The sequence below is a fragment of the Octodon degus genome, unplaced genomic scaffold (genome assembly GCF_000260255.1).
Source record: "Octodon degus isolate 3935 unplaced genomic scaffold, OctDeg1.0 scaffold00035, whole genome shotgun sequence".
In the NCBI taxonomy this organism is placed as follows: Eukaryota; Metazoa; Chordata; class Mammalia; order Rodentia; family Octodontidae; genus Octodon; species Octodon degus.
The window spans coordinates 13,666,384-13,685,230 of NW_004524611.1; the positions used below are offsets into that span (position 1 = coordinate 13,666,384).

General features: G+C 51.9%; 2 protein-coding genes across 2 annotated transcripts in view; one reads left to right on the forward strand and one right to left on the reverse strand.

Annotated features, from left to right (window-relative positions):
- Nucleotides 1-2,758: 2,758 nt before the first annotated feature.
- Nucleotides 2,759-6,940, forward strand: Nsun5 (NOP2/Sun RNA methyltransferase family member 5). The gene is made up of 10 exons (XM_004630439.2): nucleotides 2,759-2,872; nucleotides 2,976-3,098; nucleotides 3,718-3,892; nucleotides 4,001-4,109; nucleotides 5,349-5,487; nucleotides 5,571-5,686; nucleotides 5,934-6,112; nucleotides 6,300-6,510; nucleotides 6,589-6,729; nucleotides 6,806-6,940. The coding sequence occupies exons 1-10, from the start codon at nucleotides 2,780-2,782 to the stop codon at nucleotides 6,921-6,923; spliced, it is 1,404 nt and encodes a 467-aa protein (XP_004630496.2). The 5' UTR covers nucleotides 2,759-2,779; the 3' UTR covers nucleotides 6,924-6,940.
- Nucleotides 6,941-8,840: 1,900 nt separating this feature from the next.
- LOC101572380 (nuclear envelope pore membrane protein POM 121C) overlaps nucleotides 8,841-18,847 on the reverse strand; it is a 15,676-nt gene continuing 5,669 nt past the window's right edge. Inside the window, exons 5-13 of the mRNA XM_004630441.2 lie at nucleotides 18,120-18,291; nucleotides 14,673-14,764; nucleotides 13,982-14,055; nucleotides 13,238-13,362; nucleotides 13,047-13,149; nucleotides 12,630-12,839; nucleotides 10,251-11,900; nucleotides 9,239-9,361; nucleotides 8,841-8,962 (exon numbers count right to left, since the gene is read on the reverse strand). Of these exons, the coding sequence (XP_004630498.1) occupies nucleotides 8,865-8,962; nucleotides 9,239-9,361; nucleotides 10,251-11,900; nucleotides 12,630-12,839; nucleotides 13,047-13,149; nucleotides 13,238-13,362; nucleotides 13,982-14,055; nucleotides 14,673-14,764; nucleotides 18,120-18,291 (2,647 nt within the window). The 3' untranslated portion in view covers nucleotides 8,841-8,864. The remainder of the gene's footprint in view (nucleotides 8,963-9,238; nucleotides 9,362-10,250; nucleotides 11,901-12,629; nucleotides 12,840-13,046; nucleotides 13,150-13,237; nucleotides 13,363-13,981; nucleotides 14,056-14,672; nucleotides 14,765-18,119; nucleotides 18,292-18,847) is intronic.

Genomic DNA, 18,847 nt, shown 5'->3' on the forward strand with positions numbered 1-18,847 from the left:
TCTATTCATTAAGAGAATGCAACTATATATCTATCCCAACCACTTTGAATACACAGATACAAAATGGACATTCATAGTTATCCTCCTCTTCTTTTTTCCGAGACAGGATCTTGCTATGTAGTCCAGGTTGACTTCAAACTCACAGCCGACTTCTTGCCTCAGCCTCCCAAGTTGTGGGATTACATGCCTGAGCCACCACACCCAGATCTATGAATTATTCTTATCTGCCCCTCTTCCTGTTCAACTTCAGTGGATTTTACTTTTAATCATCTTGGGCTGGGGAGATAGCTCAGTGGCTTAAGAACCTGCCTGTTAAGTACAAAGACCCAGATTCGATCCCCGGTACCACATCCCACGCCGGCCCCAAGCCATGCCAGCCACTGAAACCAGGTGTGGTAGTGCATACCTATATTACCAGCACTGGGGAAGTGAGACAGGAGGATCACTAGGAGTCTGAGCTGCATTGCAAGATGTAACCAAGTAGATAAATTTTAAAAAAAAAATCAGCTTGCCAACTTTAAGCCAACTCCATGGACACCAGCCCATACCTGACCAACACTTCCTCCCTAGATGACTGCCACGACTTACACTAGTCTCCCAGCCTAGACCCTGCCTGTCACTCCTTTCCTTCCGCCTCCCTCTGCTTTTCACAGCAGCCAGACAGCTCTTTTAAGAAAGCAAATCAGAGGCTACTTCACCCTCTAAGTGAAACCCTTCCGTGGACTCCTGTTTCTCTCAAATTCGAGGTCAAAATCTTTATCATGGCTTTTGAGGATCACACTTCCATCATTCACTGTTTCTAGCCATGCTAGACATGTCAGGTCCCCAAATACTCCCTGTGCCTTCTAGCTTTGGGGACACTACACAGGATTACTGAGCTGAACAGTCTGAGCCTGGATAATCCAAGTCCTATGCCGGGGCCAGTGAGCAGACTGTCAGGTATCAGGGAGCACGCCTGCCTGAAGCTCCTGGGGCCGTGCAATGGCAAGCAGAAACACTGAAATGGGGGCCAGACAAATAGCTCAGTGGATTAAAGCACCTGCTTAGGCAGACGCAGGAGTCAGAGGTTCGATCCCCAGCCTGCTTTGCCGGCCCTGCCTCTGTAATCCCAGCACTTGGGAAGCTGAAAACAGGAGAATCACTGCAAGTCCAATCTGTGTAGCGAGACCCTGTAGATCCCATAGCCCGCCCCCCCCCCCGTACTAAATACAATAAAAACATCAGGCCTTGATCTCTGGTGGTCTATGGCTTATACGGGATAAGCAAGCAGGACAGACGCAGGTGGCACTGGTTGTGCAATATGCATTACAGTGACCAAAAGCAACCAGAGCTGCGACAGCAACTATCACCTGGGCAACTAGAATTCTGAAGTCCACTGGCTGGGGTTGGGGACATCTTCTGCTACATTCTTGGCCATTCTATGGAATCTGTCTGAGAATGGAGCCATCAGAGGATACATAGCACAAGAAGGTGAAGACAAACACAGGACACCTAAGTAAACAAAATAAGCTCAAGTTTTAATTTGAAAGTTTGCTGATAACACTTGGGCTCCTCAGTCTAGCCATACCTGAAATAAGCGTACTGATTCCCCCAACCTCCAGAACTCCTATGCGTATGAATAAATAACCTCTTCCCCCTTTTGCTCTTTAAATAGTGGAATTTTGGCATTTGCAACCAAAGGAATCCTGACCAGCTAGGTTACCTGGGTACAAAGACAAGCATTCCTAGACCCCATCTATGAGGCTCTGAAAAAGAACTGGCTGATTGGCTTTTTTCTTTTGGCAGAACTGGGGATTGAACTCAGGCCCTTGCGCTTGCCAGATAAACGCTTATTCTACTGAGCTATCTCCCCGGCCCCAGCTTTTCTCTTTATATAAAACCTTTGTGACCTAATAATCAGTTTTGAGTCCATTTTATTGTGCCTACACCTGTTCCCCACACATCTGTTTAGTGTGGGTCAATCCTACTACAACTAATTGCTCAACATCACAGCAAGTTGTGCTTCTTCATTCATGCACTCTGCCATCAGGTATTTCCCTATTTTAGGTCTTTATTGTAAAGAAGACGTTGTTCTAGACTGTAGGGGTAGATTGGTAGCAAGGCAGACAAGGTAATTGTCCCTAGGGAGCTAAGGTGACGTGCAAAGAACCATAAAGCAAAGATAACCACATATGGAATAGGTGATGCGATGAAATAGAATAGAATTTGACGAGGGTGCCACTAAAAATATCACTCAGGAGGTACTGGGGATCACAGTTGGTACTAGGGCCCTGACACTGAACTAATCATTATTTTTAGCGAGACAAGTCACTAAGTCACTAAATTACAAACGCCCGTAACCCCAGCCCTCTGGGAGACTAAGCAGGTGCATGGCAACTTCCGGCCCAGCCTGGGCAACGCAATTATTTAGCAAGACCCTGTCGCAAAGTAAAAATGTAATGGGGGGGAATGCAGCTATAGCTCAGTGTGAAGGCCTTGGGTTCAATCCCCTGTACGGCACCCCACAAAAAAGCCACTTATTAACCTAGAGCTGCAGGAAGCTTGAAACAGCTCTGCAATTATAACGCTGACCAAAATCAATCCTCTTGAAAAACGCTTGTTGAGAAGCTGGGACTCTAACCCAGAGCTTCGGGTCTACCAACCACAAGCCCCACCCCTTAATTAAGACAGAAGCGGGTGCCCTCTGACCCCGGATGTGCGGACGTAAAGAGCGTGCGGGGCGGCCACAAAGCCCAGTGCACTTTACGACAGCGCCGTAAGTGCGCGTGGCAGCAGGAGCATGGCTGTGTACGCGGCTGCGGCGACGGTGCTGGCTGGGGTGGAAAACCGCCAGGGCTCCCTCAAGGGGCTGGTGTACGCCAGCAACTTCCAGGTAACGGGGCTGGACGCAGGCAAGGTGGGAGGCCGGGGGCCGGGGAGCCGGGGGGCCGGGGGCGGGCCCGGCTCAGCGTGTCTCCCTCCCTCCGGCCGCGCAGAACGTGAAGCAGCTGTACGCGCTGGTGTGCGAGACGCAGCGCTACTCCGCCGTGCTGGACGCCGTGATCGCCAGCGCCGGCCTCCTCCGCGCCGAGAAGAAGCTGCGGCCGCACCTGGCCAAGGTGAAGGGCGAGGCGGGAGGCGTCTGCCTCCGGGTTCCCGTTCTGCCCAGCGTGGCTCGTCCGAAAGGAATCTGCGCAGCCTCTCACTGGGTTATGTAGTCGCTGAAATGAATTTGCCTTCAAACTTAGGGCCTTGGGTCAAGGAGAAATGGAACGGGAAGCCGGGTGCGGTGGATCACGCTTGTAAGTCAGTGTCAGCACTCTGAGAGGCAGAGGTTGAGGCAGGAGCAAGATAGAGCCCTGCGCGGTCAGTTTAGGGACTTCGCGAGATCCCGGCTGAGAATTTTAAAAAAGGGCGGGGCGGGGGGAGTTGAGGGTGTTGCTCAGTGTACAGATCCTGGTTCAGTCCTCAGCTCCATGCCAAAAAATGAAAAAAGGCAGTGGGGGAGACTGAGGAAATGGAAGGGGGATGGCAAGGAATCGGAATCGAGGGCCAAGGCTCTTCTGGTGGGCACCTGGAGAAAGGGCCCGGCCGTGTACCTGCTGTGTTCAGGTACCAGGGACCACCGGGGCGGCATCTGGAAGGGTCTTTAGCCCTCCCTAGTTCCAGCGCTCTGTAGCGTTCGGAGGAGTGGATTCCCAGGGCTGGCTTATTTTGTCTTTGTTTCTCCCTCCCCAGGTGCTAGTGTATGAGTTGTTGCTTGGCAAGGGCTTTAGAGGGGGCAGAGGACGATGGAAGCCTCTCCTGGGCCGTCACCAAGCGAGGCTCAAGGCTGAGTTGGCGAGGCTCAAGGTTCACCGGGGTGTGAGCAGGAACGAGGACCTGTTGGAAGTGGGGTCCAGGCCCGGCTCAGGTGAGCTGCAGGTAACTGTGGGGTCTGGGGGTGTGTTCTAAGAGGACACCTAAGCCCCTTAGAGGAAGCGGTTTGTGTTCCCATCCGCTCTCTGCGGTTGTGTCCTAGCCTCCCAAGTGCCTCGCTTCGTGCGGGTGAACACCCTCAAGACCTCCCCAGATGATGCGGTGGATTATTTCAAGAGGCAAGGTTTCTCCTACCAGGGTCGGGCTTCCAGGTGAGAGCGCTTAGCATCCTGCCTGGCTGTCCTCCTAAGTCCCACCTTGAATGAAATGCGTATGCACTGCAAGTATGTACTAAAAAGTATTGAAAAAAACCCAAAACATTGCACAACGGATACTGTGAAAAATTTTAAATTGAAGAAGAAACTTTTTCGTTGTTTAAAAAAACTCTAAATGCAGCTATTGGCTGCTCACTTCCATTGAGCCTGGCTATTCCGAGCCTCCTCTCCTGGTCTGCTCTGTCTTCATCTGGCCTTGCTGCCTCAGCAGTGCCTGTGCTCTTTCTCTCCCCTTTCCTCCTGCCTCGGGGTTGCAGGCTCCTCAGCCCAGGTGGAGTGGTGCAGTGCAGGGTGACACTCAAGTTAATGTGCAGCTTCAAGGCGCAGCCAGGCCGCACCGGTCCAGGATGCGGGCGGTCCAGGATGTGTATAGTAGGATGCGTAGTACTCCTTTCAGAGCTGTAGAGGCCGCGGCTGCTGCGGTGTGGCTCTTGCCTTCCGTGAGGCGGTGCTTTCCAGTCAATGGCCAGCACCTGCTGGCAACGCTTCATTGTATGTGGAAGCAGCTCCCTCCATGTGACGCGGCCCGTGGCGCACAAGCACAGGTGGGGCCCCCGCTGCCAGGACGTGGGCGGTGGGAGGCTGGGATCCTGACCCCAGCTAGTCTGGCCAGAGAGCACAGGTTTAAGACTGACTTGACTGCCTCAGTGTTGTCCTTTGGAAATTTCTCCCTAGCTGTCTTTCATTACTTGTTTGCAGTGCTGAGGATTTGAACCTTGAGGCCTGGGTCATGCTGGGCTAACATAGGGCTACGTACCCCACCCCTGCATAGCCAGTTTTTTGTTTTGTTTTGTTTTCCAGAATTGGGGATTGAACTCAGGCCCTTGCACTTGCCAGGGAAGCACTTATTCCACTGAGCCATCTCCCCGGCCCCCATAACCAGTTTGTTTAAATTTATGATGTTTTGTTTTTGGGTAGCTCAGGCTGGCTGGCCTGGAACTCAGTGGTCGTCCTGTTTCAGCCTCCAGAGCATTATAGGCCTGCACCACCACTCATAGTTTACTTGTGTCTGCCCAGGCTGGGCTTGAACTTGTGAACTTCCTGCCTCAGTCTCAGATTATAGGCATGTGTTACACCAGCTATAGCAAGCTTAAATACTGCTTGTGTGAGAAAAGGGGGCAGCTGGCATGGAGGAAACCGAAAAATGGGGAGTTAATGGTTTCTGTTCCCTGGAAGCCTTGAAGACTTGCAGGCCCTGAAGGGGAAACACTTTGCTCTGGATCCCTTGTTGCCTGAGCTGCTCGTGTTTCCTGCACAAACTGATCTGCATGAACACCCACTGTACCGGGCAGGTCACCTCATCCTGCAGGACAAGGTAGGGAGGACAGATGGGAAGAGAAAGTTTGAGTACCCTGTCCCTGCTCTCTTTTCACCTCCTGCTATGCTCCGCTGTGCCAGGCCAGCTGCCTCCCGGCCATGCTGCTGGCCCCGCCACCCGGCTCCCACGTCATCGACGCCTGTGCTGCCCCAGGCAACAAGACCAGTCACCTGGCGGCTGTTCTGAAGAACCAGGGGTGAGGGCCCTGTAGGAATGGGAGAGGGGGGTGGGCCTGACCCTGGGCTTGAGGCGGGCACGCTGAGCTTCCTGGGAGCTACACCATCCCTTCACGGATGATGCAGGCCAGGTGGCCACTTCGGTATTTAGTAGTGGTTTTTGCATGTCCTAAGTTAACATACTGTTTCAGTTTGGGCCATCCAGAGATGCGGCCTCCCTCAGGTGCCCTGTATGTTCTGCCCACCCAGCTCTGTTCTCTTCCGCAGGAAGATCTTTGCCTTCGACCTGGATGCTAAGCGGCTGGCGTCTATGGCCACTCTGCTGGCCCGCGCTGGAGTCTCTTGCTGCGAGGTGGCCAAGGAGGACTTCCTGGCAGTGTCACCGGTGGATACACGCTACGCGCGGGTCCAGTACATCCTGCTGGACCCCTCCTGCAGTGGCTCTGGTGAGAAGGGGAGGTTGGCTGTGGGGCTGCATTCTAGATCAGCCTAGAGCTGATGAAGGCTGTTTTGGTCTCAGCTGGGACTTGTCAAGTGGCCATGGGACTGGTTAGGTGAATGGTTCTTGTGAAGCTGGGCTCCCATTGGGAACACAGGGTTTGGGTGGCTTTTGCATAGTGCTGTCCTCCACAGGCATGTTGAGCCGGCAGCTGGAGGAGCCCACGGCAGAGCCGCCCAGCAAGGAGCGCCTGTGTGCCCTGGCAGCGTTTCAGCTTCGAGCTCTGCGCCATGCGCTCACTTTCCCAGCGCTGCAGCGCCTTGTCTACTCCACGTGCTCCCTGTGCCCGGAGGAGAATGAGGATGTGGTCCGGGAAGCCCTCCAGCAGAGTCCAGAGTCCTTCCAGTAATGCGCTACCCGGGCAGAGCAGAGGGCAAGGGTGACCTGCAACCCCAGTGTAGGCTGAGCCCCCTCCCTCCACAGGCTGGTGCCCGTCCTGCCCTCCTGGCCACACCGAGGCCTTGGCACCTTTCCAGGGGCTGAACACTGCCTCCGGGCCTCCCCTGAGACCACGCTGACCAGTGGCTTCTTCATTGCAGTGATTGAACGGACAGAGGTGCCAAGGTGAGGTGTGGGGGGCACGGCCTGTTTGGGAGGATGGGGGCAGCTGGGACTCACCTGACCTGTCCTTGCCTTGCAGCCTGGCCTCTCCCAGCCCAGTGCCGAAGAGGAAGAGGCGGCAGAAAGCAGTGGCCAGCGTGGGCACACAGGTTGAGGGCAGTGAACCACAGGGAAGGAAGCTGCCGAACATGTGCTGAGCACTACTGCCTGGCAGCACTCCTACCACCAGGCCACAGTGTCCTGGCCTGTGAGTGTCCCTCCCCTGGGCTGTGTTGTTTGCTGGTGACACAAGTGCTGGCCCACATGAAAGACAGGACAGGGTGTATGATGGATCACAGTTTATTCTCATGACATAAGCAAAGAGAAAATCTCACATTCATACTAAAAATGCCATCTAGCCCCAACAGAAACCCAGCCTCCTCTGTCATGGGAAGTGCAGTCTCCTGGGCCTGGGCTGTGCATGTCCTCGCACATGTGCCAGGCCCACCCAGAAGTGGTAGCCAGCTCCGTGCCCATAGCCAAGGCCCCAGTGCAAGGCTAGGCCAAGGCTTTGCTGCTGGACCTGTGTCCACCCTGATAGGTCTGGGCCTTGCGCAATTCCCACATTCAACCTCAGTCACCACAGGGGAGGGGACTAGTTACACCTACGTCACATTATTTATAAAATGAGGATTAAGTTTGTATAATCTAGAAGAAGCTCCAGTCCCTCAGGAGTGGGCCTCTTCCCACACAGGCATAACTTAACTACACTCCTAATTTCTAGTCTGTAGCGTTTATACTTAACCACCTCAATGAACCAAGCTTGAAGGAATTTAAAAGGCAATTTAGCTTAAATACAAAAATAAATTTTTATTTTGTTAAAAAATGTTTAAATATTTTTCTTTTAATTTAGACACACGCATCCATACTTCTCCCAAAGAGGGTGGGCGTGGCAGCAAGGCGCTGAGGCCTGGGGATCTGGGCCTGTGCAGAATAGGCTGGAGGAGACCCTGCTGCAACACACAGCAGTGTGCTTTCTCAGTGTGGGTCTCCTGCCATGGGGGGGGGGGGGTCTCAGCAGCAGTGAGGCCAGTAAGTGGGAGAACAGTGGAGGGGAGGTCTTACTTCCCCTGACCCTGTCCCCTGGGCTGCCAGCCCTTAAAAGTCAAAACCATCACAAAATTCAGAAGTCCGCACTGGCCATCAAGTGGTGCCACTTTCCACATTCCATTAACCAGGTCCAGGAGACTTGACAGTTAGGTCCGGCATTACCAACATGCCGCCACACATACAATTCAATTCTTCCTCCAAACTCGATTCAAAGAGCAACAAACACAAGCATCAGACAGTAACACAGGACAAGGCTTGGGACGTGCGATCCCAGAGAGGCAGATGCAGGCCGGGAGGCCAGAGGGCAGGGAGGCAGCTCAAAGCGGGATATCCTGCCTGCTCCAGGAGCTGGTCTCCAGGAGCGAGGGGCTCACCCCCAGCTCTGCCGGGCTAACAGTCTTGCGCCACCAAGATTTTAGGGGCCAAACTGACAGAGGGTTGGAGGTGAAACCGCCTCAACTTGGCAGGAGGAAGTGGAGCAGCACCCACTTGGGGTCTCCAAGGCAAAGCTAGGTTCAGGGTCATTTAAAAAGGAGTAAATCCTGCAGGGGACCAGTGAGGGGCAAAGCAGCAAGAAATAAGGAAATAAAAGTCCCCTAGAGGGACCAGAGGAAGAAAACCACTTCTTATAGTCAAGCCAAGCAGGTAAAGCTTAGGGAAGATCCGTTTTTTTCCAACCCATCCAAAGTGCCAGAGATCCAGGGGGCGCACTGCACCCTCTGCATGAGGGTGCTCAGGGAGGTGGGAGGAGGTACCTGGCTATGCCAGGCGCTAAACGAGTCAGGGAGTGGGCGGTATATACAGATGTTTCTTTAGTTCACCAGCCTCACCAGAGCAAATGTTCAAGTAACGCAGTGGGCTTCTGCCCCGGCCTTTCCCACCTGCTTCCGGGAGGGAAAGGTCCAGGGCTGCCATGTACCCTGGTGGCTGAAGCCAAGGATCTGGGCCAAGTCTGGGCTGTACGGAACTTGAAGGGGCAGAGGCTCTTCCTAGCAGGTGCTGAGGTCCAGATGTGGGTGAGGGTTGGGAGAACAGGGACGAGACAGAGGCTATTTCTTGCGGGTGTGCTGCCTTCGGGCCTGCAGTCGCTGTCGAGCCCCTGGGGTCTTGGATCCCGAACCAATGGAAAAGGAAGGGGTAGCTGATCCTAGAAAGGTGTGACAAGGTCTCATCAGGACAGCTGCTCTCTCTGGGAACAAAGCTCTGGAAACTCAGGCCAAAAGGAGCACCAAGGCTTTCCAGTGGCACCACAGATCCATGCAGATGGGGCTCAGCAAAATGAAGAGTCCCTCAAGAAGTCAGAATAAGACCCCCCCAACCGTAAGAGGGCTCCTCTTTGAGCTGTGCTGCCCACCCAGTTGCCACAGGCCTGAGGGACAGGAGCCAAAGCCCCACCCCATGCCATGTGTAGCCCAGCACTCACCAAAAGGTGCGACTCCTATGAAGCCTTGGGCAGGTGTTGAGGGTGTCCCAAAAGAAAGGGTGCTGCCCGCAGTGCCCACGCCAGGGGTAGAGGCGCTCTGTCCAAAGTTGGGTGTGGAAGTGCCTAGATGGCAGAGAGTGCAGACGGCAGTCAGGCCGGCTAGGGAACTCCAGGACAGGTGCTCCCCTGCAGCACCACCCATGCAGCAGCCTGACTCTGACCTCCTTGTTGGGGTTTACCTCTCCCCCAACTCTTGTCCCTCCTCACTCAAGTGTTGTCCCCCATCTTCCTAGGCACCTTCTGGAGCTGTCACAGCACCCTAGCTCATTCAAAGCAGGCTGTGTTATGGCTCCCAACACCACTGCCTATTTCAACCCAACTTCCTCTGACTTCGTAATTTACCTCCAACTCTCATCATTGCTGTCAATTGCTAAGCAGCCCCACGTTCACTGGGCACAGCTGGCTTACTGTCTACCACTGACTCTGCCCTTCCTCAGGTGCCTTCAATATGAGGCTGCTCACCATCCTGCAGCCCACCCCTGCCACCTCCCATGGTCACTCACACAGTTCCAGAGCCATGCTTGTGGGGTTTCTACACCCAGCTCATGTTAGGGACCCACCTCAGCAGCTGCAGAGGGTACTGCACAAGGGCCTCATCAGACACATCACCAGTTTTGCAGCCCACAAGAGCACCTGGCAGACCCAAAGTGACTTTCCTCCCTTGGCCTATCACCCTAAAGGGCTCCTTCCTACTCAATGAAAGCACTGTGTTCTCAGGACCCAAATTCCCCTGCACCTGGCCACTAAGATCCCCTTCTGCTCCAACTTCTGCCTTGCCAACCTCCGTGCTTTTTCTGCCCTTTACACCTCTGGCCACGCCTGGCTTGTGTCACACAGCTTACCTGTGTCCACTTGCCTCTGCCTGTGTTCCATCCTCACCAGCTTCTCCAAAGCTCTGTACTGTCTCACCAGGCACCCCCACACACACACAGTGCACCCAGCCCCACCTCACCTCCGAACACAGGCTTGCTTTCAGCTGCACCAGCTGCATTGAAGGCAAAAGGCGTGCTCTGGCTGGCTGCACCCAAGTTGCTCTGAGTCAGGGCCCCACCAAAAGGGGTGCTGGCACCTGTGGTCCCACTCTGTCCGGCTCCAAAGCTGAAGGCTCCAGAGGTGGAGCTGGTGCCTGGGGCAGCCACCCCAAGCCCGAAGCCCCCAGTGCTACCAGTGGTGGCCCCTGGTGCCCCAAAAGTGAAGAGGGATGAAGCCGAGCTGAACACGGTGCCACTGGTCCCACTGCTGGTGGTCTGGGTGATAGCTCCAAAGCCGGAGGTGGTAGCCGCACCAAAGGAAAAGACAGCTGTGCCACTGCCGAAGGCTGGCTGTGTGCTGGCGGGGGTGCCAAATGTAGAGGCTGGAGCTTTCAAACTGCCAAAGGCTGACTGCACAGAGCTGCCAAAGGCTGGCTGGGCTGGGGCTGAGGCTGGAGCTGGGGCTGCAGAGTTCCCAAAAGTGAAGGAGCTGCCAAAGCTGGGGGGCAGGGCTGGCACAGCAGAGCCCTGTTGCTGCCCATCGGTGGCCCCGAATGTGGGCTGGGGGTTGGCCCCTGGGTATGGTGGGGGTGGTACAGGGGCCTTGGCAGCAGAGCCGAAGGGAATGTTGAATGCTGGGGTGGTTGTGTGGCTGAACGTCAGTGTGGACTGGCTGGTGGTGACAGGGGTTGGGGCAGTCTGGGCACTGCCAAAGCCACTGAAGCCAGCAGTACTGCTGCTGCTGCTGATGGTGGCTGTCTGAGCAGTGCTGGAGAGGGACTGGCCAAAGCTGGAGACGGCCGTAGTTGTGGGCAAGGCAGAGGACTTGTTGAACTGGAAAATGGAAGTCACAGCTGGGGTAAAGCTGGCGGTAGGGGCCGGAGAGGCCCCAAAGAGGAAAGGCTGAGAGGTGCAGGCAGTGGTACTAGTCGTGCTGCTCAGAGTGCTGGCAACGCTGTTAACTCCAAAGCTAAAAGGCAGCTTCAGAGTGGAGTCTGTGGAGGTGCTGGCTATGGTAACAGAAGCCACTGTGGAGGTGGCAGTAGCCAGGGGAGGAAAGAGAGGGGTGGCTGTGGCTGCAGTAGTGACTGGAGCAGTAGTTGGTTTGAAGAATGGAGCTGCCAAGGGCATGGACGTAGGCTGCCCCAGGCTGCCAAAGATGGGCTTGAAGGTTGGTGTCGTGGTGCTGCTTGTGGCAGGGGTGGCGGCACTGGAGGTGGCGGCAACCGTGAGGGAGGCGCTAGACGGCAAGGGCCCTTCACTCTGGACTTTAGGTGGTGGCTCAAAAATGGGCTTGAACATGGGAGAAGCAGAAGACAGGCTGGGCACAGCAGCAGGGGCGGCAGGGCTGGAAGATGGGGGGCTCAGCATCTCAAATGGTGAGCTCTGCTTCGGGGCTGAAGCCAGGGGTGCAGGGACTTTCGCAGGTGTCTCGGCCTGAGGGGCTGGAGGTGGCTTGGTGTCGGTGACTGGGGTTGTAGAGACAGCAGGGGCTGAGGCCAGGAGGGTGGCTGTGGGTTTTGTGTCTGCAGAGGCGGGTGGCAGGGGTCCTGACAAGGAGGCAAGAGGCGCCACGAGGCTGGGTGTCTTTGGAGATGTAGGGGCCAAAGAGGCTGCCACTCCAGCAGGTTCTGGAAGAAGAGGAAGAAAGGTAAGTTTCTAAGACTTCCACGGGATGGTATGTAACACATCTATGCCCTCCAGGAGCCACCTCTGTGCTGGGGATCCAAGAGTTAGTCCGGAAACTCAGTGAGTTTGTGCCACTGACCCACAAAGGCCATCGAGGCGGCATTCAGATGTCACATACACACACGCACACACGCACACACACAAGCAGGCAGGCGCAGACAGAGCCTAATGGATGATGCGCATGAGGAAGGGAAGTGAATCTCCAGAAACCCAGGTACTCACCTAGAGGCCTCTTACTGCCTCCCACCTTCCCCAGTGAAGTGCTACATGCAGAGCCTCGACCATGAGTGCAGCCAGTCCGCCCCCGGGCTCTGCCGAGATGAGTTTGTGCCACTGACCCACGAAGGTGGTTCACAGGGCCTTTCACACTCCAGCGAAGCGCAGGGCAGCCATGCCATGAAGACACAGGCCTCAGCCTAGGTGCTAAAGACCCTGCCATAATCATATGGCAGACACCCCACGAGGGCCATGTTTTTCTCATTTTATAGATAATAACTGCAAACCACAAGTCAAACCCAAGCCATCCTCCCCAGGCTTTATTTCTGTGTGTGGCAGGACACCGGCCCTTGCATTTTCTAATACAGAATTCGGAAGCAGTGAAGCCTGCGCCACCCACAGGGTTCTTCAAAGACAGAGGTCTGAACTCACAAACCACCCCAGCGCCTGCTCACCTGAGGATGGCAAGCTCAGCGGACTCTGCATCTTCTTCAAGCTCTCTAGCAGGGGGTTTGTGCCTGGCACAGAGAGGGACGCTGGTGAGGATGCAGGCACTGCAGTAGGCACTGCAGCAGGCACCGCAGCAGGCACCGCAGCAGGTGGTGAGAAAGTGAAGGAAGGCTGCGTGGTGGCCGGGCTCTCAGTGACTGAGTTCGAGGCAGCATCTATGGGAGAAAGACAAGATGGAACTTCCGCCTTGCTCCAGACTCTTTCCAGACAGCACTGGAAGCTCTGGGGCTCATCTAGCTTGTTCGGAAATGCTCCCCTCTAGGTTTCAGTGAACATCTGAACCAGGGAAATCCCTTCCCATCAAACCAAAGGAGTCAATGTCTCAAACCCCTTGGAGTGCGCCATGCATCTGCACTTCTTACTGGTTTTGTCCTCCAAGACTTTGTTGAACCACTGCAGCGAAGCCTTCTTCTCCAGGTCCAGGTCTTCCACAGTGACAGAATAGCCAAGCTCAGGTGGCGGAGGCTGCCAACAAGAACAGGGACAGATCAGGCTGATGCAAAAATGAGAGAAACCTGTGCCGAGCCTTCCCTAGAGGACAGACAGGATGTACCAAGGTCAACCGGTCCCCTCGCCTGCAGGGCAGCAGCTGAATCTTCCGCTTCCGCCGCCCAGAGCTGCCAGGTGTGGATGGGGACGTCCATGAGTTCTGCTGCTTGCAGGTGGTTGTCTCTGCAACTAAAGAAATAGGTGCTGGCTTCCTTCCCTCTCCCAGGAAAGGAATTTTGTCTAGCCAAAACTAGTTTTGTCTAGTGCTCTGTCTTTTAGACAAGGTCTCACGATGCAGTTTAGGCTGGCCTCAAGCTATGTAGTCTAGGCTGGCCTTGAACTCACATCCATCCTCTTGCCTCAGTATCCCTCACACCAGGATTACAGGTGTACACCACCATACCCAGCCTAGCCTGGCTTTTAACAGAGTTGTCACTGGGTGTCCTAAAAAGATTCTCTCTTCCACAGCTGGATAGCATTTACAAGATTTGCAACAGTCAGAAGGAAATAACAGAAGACAGCTCCAAATGTCTGCCTCCAACTGCCTCCTGGTCACAGGTGCCGCAGGCGGAGCGGACCCTAGCTGACCATTACTTCCCTGCCACCTTCTCCCACAGCCTTGCGAGGGGCAGGTATTCTCTGTACCTGCCTTGCCCAAGACAGTGCTGCTCCACCCTGTTTTCAATAGCAGGAACTCTAACTTTCTAACTCTCTCTCTCTCTCTCTCTCTCTCTCTCTCTCTCTCTCACACACACACACACACACGCACACCCAGCACCGCCAGCTATTCTGCCACTCATGAGCTCACCCCTTTCTCCCTGGGACTCCTTGTCCGTCACCAGTGGAGTTGAAGAACTGGCATGATGACACGCCTCCTCTTCTCTGCAGAGATTTTGAAAGGCAGAATTTAGTTGAAAGACTTACGGACTTAAGCACTGGGTAAACAGTACTCAGTCTCCTCAATACTGAGGGGCCAAAGCCTAGAATAACCATGGCTCATCTGTGCGTTACGACAAAAAACTGAAAAGAAAATTTGTGCATAAATGGAGGAGGGAACCCTTCAAAAAGCCCAGGGACAAACCTCTTGTCTTAAACCAAGCACAAAATATAAGCCTACGCATAAGATCCTGAGTTTGATCCCTGGTAGCAAAACAAAACAAAAAAATTACTACCTGCCAAGTCTTGAGAATTCTAGGCTTAGACATGACGCCTAAGGGAGCTGCAGGGCCGTGAGACACTCAGAGAGCCAGGGACAGAGAGAGCCTGCCTGCAGACACAACCCACCTAGTGCCCAGCCACCTTGCTGGAGTAGGAGGCTCGAACAGGGCCTCTGCGGAACAGGAGGCAGTTCCCGGCCCTTCGCTCCCCTTCCAGAGTACCCCGGTCCTTGGACTCACAGATCAGAGTCACACACAGACCAGAGCTGGATCCATTTTCCCCTTTCTTCTCCTCTCACCTGCCCTTCAGCACATGGTTAAGAGGAGGAGACTGCTGATCACCTTGTTTTCTTGGCTGGCCTCTCCGGGGTCTGTGAGCGGGAGGAGGCAGGGCTAGAGAAGGGCGAGGAAGTGGGTCCACTCCTTTTCCGCAACTAGAGGTCAAGAGAGACAGGACTGAGTGTCAAGACAATGGAAGACTGACCTGGCCTACGATGTCACTCTGTGGTCTATTCATCACTGCACATAGCTTATCTTTATGAAGAAGGGCTAGAGATGTAGCTTAATGCTAGAGCACTTGCCCAGTATGTGGAAGGCCCTAAGTTCAAACGCCAGCACTGGAAAAAAAATCTTTATGAAGAACAGACCCTTGAAAAGCTAGGTGTGGTGGTGCTTGCCTGTAATTTCAGCACTTAGAAAGCTGAGGCAGAAGGATCTCAGCAAGTTACAGGCCAGCCTGAACTAAACAGTGAGACCCTATCACAAAACCAAACCAAACCAAACCAAACCAAATATCCCTAAAGTGAGTCAACTGCCAATATTAATTATGGAAGTAAAAGTCTAGGGAGACAGTAGAATGGTTAATAAACACAAATAGAATACATTTTGCCATATATTGGAAAATGGCGTGTTACGTTGGTTTCTAACACACTGTGTTCTGTAAGAATCAGTCTGTGCCCATTAAGAGATTAAAGATGAGAAGGGAAGAGAATATTAAAGTCACATAGATGCACACTGAAGAAACTAGTGACTCAAACAGGTCACTGTTCACACAGTGCTTCACACTCTTTCTAATTCTGAGCTGCATCTCCAGAACTTTTTACCTTTCTTAAAATTCTGAGATAGGGTCTCACTAAAGTTGCTCAGGCTGGCCCGGCCTTTGCATTCCGCTTGTCTTGGCCTCCCAAGTAGGTGAAATTATAGGCATGTGGCGTACCTGCTTACTGCTTCCAAGCTTCAGTACACATAGGCGAACTACTTCCTAAACACAAACAGCCGCTGACTACAAGGGCATGAGCTCCTCTAACGCAGACTGAGTTCCCCAAGCCTGCTAAAGACGGCTACAGATGTTCCTAACAACAATGCTAAAGAAGCCTGGGTCCTCTGATATTTCTGTGGTTTCGACTCCTCATTTAAAACTTCATTTGGAATAGGCTTTTCTAATATATTAAAGCTCTTGAAAATGAGAAAAGACAAATACTCCTTCAGAAAAATATGCAAAAGATATGAACTAAGACTGGGCATGGTGGCGCTCGCCTGTAATTCCAATACTGGGAGGCTGAAAACTGGAGGATCACCACGAGTCTGAGCTGCATAGTTAGACCTTGTAACAACCAAATATATAAAAAAAAAAAAAAAACAACAACAAAACTGGGCATGGTGGCACACACCTAAAATCCCAACCCTCTGGGAGGCTGAGGCAGGAAGATCACTGGGTTCAAAAGCAAGGACTTGAAGAGGGGGGCACAACTGCTATGGGGGACTCCTACCCAGCCAGGCACTTCGCTGGACACAACATTCCTGCTGTGACACAATAAGAAAACACACAGCTGGGCTAGGGACATAGCTCAGAGGTGTGCCTGCCTGGCAAATGCAAGGTCTCAAGTTTGATTCCCGGTTCTGCAAACAAAATAAAACACAAACACAACAACAAAGCAAAAAAACCCACTCAGCACTCTGCTCAAAGAACTGAACTTGGATCTAAGCAAGGCTGAAGGTGCAACTGCTCATTTCACTGGAAACGGAGAGAGCAGAGGCTAAGTGGCACCACAGTGATGAAAGCGAAGTTCAGAATGGGAAATTCCGTGTAAGAAAATGATCATCCCCCCACAAAAGCATGAAGAAAGGGAAGTTAGAAACATTATAGATTTAAAAAGTCTAAGAGAGGGCCGGGGAGATAGCTCAGGAGAACAAATGCTTGCCTGGCAAGCACAGGGTCCTGAGTTCAACCCCCGGTACCGCAAAATAAATAAATAAATAAATAAATAAATAAATAAATAAATAAAAGAAGTCTAAGAGACAAACTTAGAACTGAATTTTGGTTCCCAATACCAAAATTATTTCAAAATAACTGTAATAGGATAATCTGGGGTAATTAGGGAAATTAGACCATAGAGTAATATCAACAACTATTAAAGAGTTATTAAGAGGAGTGGTGATAATTATGATCAACATTAAAAAGTAGGTTTTTAACAGTTAAAAATACAATGCAGTACTTATAGATAAAATGACATGTTTGAAATTTGCTTTAAAACAGAAAGGCAAAAGCAAATTAGAACTGATGGAACAAGATCAAATGCTTAAAAAATTAAGAAAATGCTGATAACTACTGAAGCTACATGGATGCTCATTACGCTATTTTCTTTGTTTCTGCATACACATGAAACCATACATAATAAAAAGACAAGAAATAGGGGCAAATGCGTACTCAGTAGGGCTGCTGGGGGACTGAAGAAATGCACAGAGAGGGCCGGGCACAGCACCTTGTGGGGTAAGCAGCAAAGCCAAAGCTGTTATAGGGCCTCAGCGTCCCCCGCACAGCCGCGGTGGCTCGGGCTGCCGTTTTCCACATGCGTGACAGCCACAGACTGAAGGGCCTGTCTGAAAATGTTCTCCCCTCAAAATCTTTCCCCATGCGGCCAATCTTTTCCCTAGCTATAGTAGAGTACCCACCAATAACAGGCAGTGGAGGGAATGCTTTTTAAACATTACCTCCCGTGAAAACAACAACCCTTCAGGAATGAGAAAAAAGAACGTAAGTGATTTATCCACCCAAGACCCTACAGCTACTAAGTGTGAGGAAAGATTTGCACCCAAGCTTTCTGGCAGCAAAACCTTATCTCTTCCCAGAACTATACTATAATCTCCTTTCTAACCAACAAGAACTCAACAAGAACTATGACTTCTTTTGAGACAAGGTGTCACTCAGCCCAAGCAGGCCTAGAATTCAAGATCCTCTGACTCAGCTTCTCAACTGCTGGAATTGTAAGCAGGTATTATCATGGCCACCTAGAATTATAACTTGTTTAAAACTTTTGCACTACATTCTATATGCTTATAGGATCTCTTCTATGACCCAACATTACTCAGTCTTGATCAAACTTCAATTTAATTAATACCACTTATTGGTCTTCCTTTGTCCATTTACCTGTAATAACAGTGCTACAGTAAAACTCTGGCTCATGAATGCTTGTTTCCAAACAATTTGGTTTGCAAACAAAACCATTCAGCAAAATTTTGCTTCTGTTCACAAATTCCACACTGGGTGACAAACACAACTACAGCTATCTTCCCAATACAAACCATCTTCCCCAAAATAGTGAAACTAAGTTCATAAACCAAGGTACCATTATATTTCTGGACTTTCAATTCCGCTGGTCAGTATTTTATTTTGATTGCCATTTAAGGCTTTCTGTGTTCTGCTAGCTTAGAAACAATCCTAGCACCAGATGGAGGGTGGTCAGTATTCACTTGCTTATCACTTAACAGTGCCCAGAACCCACACCCTACCTGTGCAAGACCTCGGGTAGAGCTATAGGAGCTGGTAATGGCATTGCGGCTGGAGCTGAGGATGCCACCTGTGCACGTGCTTGTCAGGGAGCTCACAGAAGACGTGCGTGAGCGCTTATTCAAGTGGTCATCTGAACTCTGGGAAGCAAGACCTCGCTTCAAGGTCCCAGGCCTAACAGAAGGGGAAAATCCAATGTGTTACTGAAGGCAGTGTTATTTTTAAAAACTTCATTGGTACTTTTTAGATATACAAAAGAGTAACATTCATCATAGGGGATCTGTATATGATGCCTCTTGATTCTTTTTTTCCTCCCCCCCAACCCCTCTTTCATTTATTTACAAAAGTTTTATTTCCATTTTTTCCTTTTCCCTTCTTTATTTCCCCTCTCTTCTCCTCCCTTGTTTCCCCTCCTGTTTGAACATCTTCCTATTTTACACATTTTGGTGACAACCATGTTCTTGAACATGTCATCCTGGTTAGGAAGCCCAGGATGGAGTTTCTTAGTGAACTGCAAGGAATGAGAATAATGCTCCAAATTTGTGCTAACGGGCTGGGGATTTGGCTCAGCAGTAGAATGCTTGCCTAGCAAGCTGGAAGCCCTGGGTTCAGTCCTTGGCACTAAAAACAAAACAAAACAAATAAAATAAAATAAACCTCCCCTGGGCTGGTGAGATGGCTCAGTGGTCTAAAGCACCTACTTAGAACAAGCTTAGCAAAGCACAGGGAC

Bases quoted from the DNA above. Each gene is read 5' to 3' on its own strand.
- Nsun5 (XM_004630439.2), top strand. From the start codon at position 2,780: ATGGCTGTGTACGCGGCTGCGGCGACGGTGCTGGCTGGGGTGGAAAAC. The intron at 5,687-5,933 runs GTGAGGGCCCTG...TCTCTTCCGCAG, and splicing joins GCTGTTCTGAAGAACCAGGG to GAAGATCTTTGCCTTCGACC. The intron at 6,511-6,588 runs GTAATGCGCTAC...CTCCCTCCACAG, and splicing joins CAGAGTCCAGAGTCCTTCCA to GCTGGTGCCCGTCCTGCCCT.